Source organism: Pan paniscus, chromosome 10, assembly GCF_029289425.2.
Source record: "Pan paniscus chromosome 10, NHGRI_mPanPan1-v2.0_pri, whole genome shotgun sequence".
NCBI lineage: Eukaryota > Metazoa > Chordata > Mammalia > Primates > Hominidae > Pan > Pan paniscus.
In genome coordinates, this window is record NC_073259.2 from 65,008,648 (window position 1) to 65,011,972 (window position 3,325).

Below are 3,325 nucleotides of genomic sequence, written 5' to 3' on the forward strand. Positions count from 1 at the left end.
TTATCATTACTTTTTAGATAGTCTGCAATTTCATTTGGATTTTCCTCTTGGGCCTGAGAGCTATTTAAAACCAAGATATTTTATTTCCAAATACGTAGGGGCTTTGGTTTCCTCCTTATATTATTGTCTTCTAGTTTTATTGCCTTGGTACTAGATAAAGTTGTCTGTACTGTTTTATCCTTTTTTTTTTTTTTTCTCTTTTTGAGACAGAGTCTCTCTCTGTCACCCAGACTGGAGTGCAGTGGCACTATCTTGGCTCCCTGCAACCTCCACCTCCCAGGTTCAAACAATTCTCCTGCCTTCGCCTCCGGAGTAGCTGGGATTACAGGTGCCTTCTACTTTGCCTGGCTAATTTTTGTATTCTTAGTAGAGACGGGTTTTCACCATGTTGGCCAGGCTAGCCTCAAACTCCTGACCTCAGGCAATCCACCTGCCTCGGCCTCCCAAAGTGCTGGGATTACAGGCTTGAGCTAGTGTGCCCAGCTGTACTGTTTTATCTTTTTGAAATTTACTGAAGTTTTTTTTTTATTGGAAATATAAAAATGTGTATTTTCTGTTTTCAGAAGCACAGAATTTGACATATATCTACCTTACTAATTATAAGTTCACTATACCCTTGTTTGGCTTTCTGCATACTTTTGAGAAGAGTTAAAGTATCCCACCATTAATGTATTTCTCTCTACTTTTCTGTTGTAGACCTTGAAGGAAACTAAAATATTTTACCCCCAAATATATTTCTTTGACATATTTTGAAATGGCTGCCACTTGGTCAGAAAACGGAAGTGGCCTAGCAAAGCTGTCCTTTGTGGGGAAAATTTGCATCTGTAGAGAATCTCCACTAATGCAGCCATGCCTCTCTTTTCTATTCCTTTCCCGATCCAGGAGAGACTGGCAGTCTGGCACCTTTAAAGGTGTGGAAATAAACTTTTACCATGTATTCCCTCTGAGGGAGGCTTCTCTGTACAACAAGGCCACCATTGCTAGCAAAGCCTCTTCCTTCCTTTCTTCCTCCCATAACCTGCCTTGCCACTAAATCCTGTTTTTGGATATACTCTGAGTCCGCATTGTTTCTGCAATTTCAAGGTGGTATATAAGCTTCTGTTACTTATTGGGAAATTGGGTCCGCATTCTGAAGGCTCCTGTGTATACATGTTAAATAAATTTGTACGCTTTTTCTTCTATTCATCAATCTGCTTCATGTCGGTGATTTTTTAGCAAACCTTTAGGGGGTCAACAGCCCATGGCCTCCACCACCTTAACTTTTGCTTTAAGGGCTATGCTTATATCAATGCCATGTTATTTGTAAATAGATATTCATAACTGTTATTTTTGTGAATTTCAACCTTAGCATATAAAGTGTCTGTGTCTTATTTAGCACTTATTCCTCCAAACTCAGTCATATTTGAATTTATTTATTTATTTATTTATTTTACCAGAAACACGTACACTTTATTGAATGCCATTGTAAAAAAGTGTGTGAGGATAAAGGGCTGATACAGGACTTGGCTCTGGGAGCTGGGCGAGGAATGGAAGGTGGAGTACAAAGGATACAGGTCATGGGTACATCTCCTGGCCTCAATGATGTCTCCTGATCTATCGATGGGCTTGGAAGATTAATACTGGGATGATGATGAGCAGAATGGTCATGAGGATGCCCAAAATCAGGGCCCAGATGTTCAGGCACTTGGTGGTGGAGGCATAGGCCTGGGCCCCAGTCACGTTGCCAACCATCTTCCTGTCCCTAGACTTCACGGAGTAGGCAAATGCTATGAAGCCCAGGCAGCAGGGGTTCATGAAGAGGGTGTTGAACAGGGACCAGACGACACAGTGGGGCACGGAGGTCTTGCTGTGGATGTGGATCACGGTGGACGTTGGGGGAGCAGGGTTGTGGGGCACCCCCAGCACAGCCACCTTGTGCTCCTCCTTGAGCATCTCATAGTTGGGGGGCTGGCCGCTGTTGACAGGAGAGAAGAAGGTTTGGACAGTGTGGTTCATGGTGTCCAGCGAAGACCAGCCGTGGTTGAGTTACTGGGATGGTTCTCAGTGGACCCTCCTTTTCCCCAGTAGTTTCGTTTTCTCCATATTTGAAATTAAGATAACAATTACTTTCGTTTGCATTAGCCTAGTACAGGTTTGCCCATTTATCTTTTTTTCTCTTCATTTTCTGTCCTTCTGAATCTATTAGTTTTAGGTTTGTCTTTGTTTTTATGGTATTGAATTATTTTTTATTTGTGGTTCTATCTGACTTTTTCCCCTTTTACTAGATGAATTAAACTCATTTACAATTATTACAATTGTTTAAAATTTTTGATATGAAAGACATGGTTGGTCATGACTATATCATGTTATTTCATGTTATAATTCATGGTTTCAAGGTTAAAAATATTTTCGTATGTGAGATGTTTTTGTTGTATGTCCATTTCTTCTGATAATTATGCATGTTTGTATTTTGTCAAATGTCTGATCTTCTTTCTTTTTTTTTTTTCCTTTGAGATGGAGTCTCACTCTGTCACCCAGGCTGGAGCGCAGTGTCGCGATCTTGGCTCACTGCAACCTCCTCCTCCCAGGTTCAAGCGATTCTCCTGCCTCACGCTCCTGAGTAGCTGGGATTACAGGTGTGCACCACACCACCATGCCCAGCTAATTTTTGTATTTGGTAGAGACGGGGTTTTACCATGTTGGCCGTGATGGTCTCCATCTCCTGACCTTGTGATCTACCTGCCTCGGCCTCCCAAAGTTCTGGGATTACAGTCATGAGCCACTGTGCCCGGCCCTGATCTTCTTTCTTTAACCACTATTATCAATGCCCTATTCTGATAATTGCTAATAATTAAATTAGTAGCTTTCTTCTTCCTTCCACCTCCTTTTTCTCTCTACAACTTCTCAATTTTTGTTAATTATATGATGTTTCTTAATGTTTATATTTGTTCTGTTTAATAACAACAATCCCACATTTATTTTAGTTTTAAGCCAATTTACCAGCAGCGCTTATGCTACCTACCCGGTGCTTTCTAGTCATCTCTGGTTTGACAACATTTGTCCATTGGTGGATTCTTCATGTGAGTTAATACAAACAATACCCTTAAGATGTTGTGTTTTCAAAACTCTTTGGCTTTATATACATACATACATATGTATGTATATAAACAAATATATATATGTGTGTGTGTTTGTTTTGTCTTGTTTTGAGACAGGGTCTCACTGTATCACCCAGGCTGGAGTGCGGTGGTGCAACCATAGCTCACCACAGCCTCAATCTCCTGCACTCAAGTGATCCTCCCACCTCAGCCTCCCAGGTAGCTGGAACTGTAGGCATGCATCATCA

At 41.2% G+C, this 3,325-nt stretch overlaps 1 protein-coding gene across 1 annotated transcript; it reads right to left on the reverse strand.

Annotated features, from left to right (window-relative positions):
• Positions 1 to 1,485: 1,485 nt before the first annotated feature.
• On the reverse strand, positions 1,486 to 3,061 carry LOC100976555 (putative dispanin subfamily A member 2d). The gene has a single exon (XM_003813732.7). The coding sequence runs from the start codon at positions 1,993 to 1,995 to the stop codon at positions 1,594 to 1,596; it is 402 nt and encodes a 133-aa protein (XP_003813780.1). The 5' UTR covers positions 1,996 to 3,061; the 3' UTR covers positions 1,486 to 1,593.
• Positions 3,062 to 3,325: the final 264 nt, after the last annotated feature.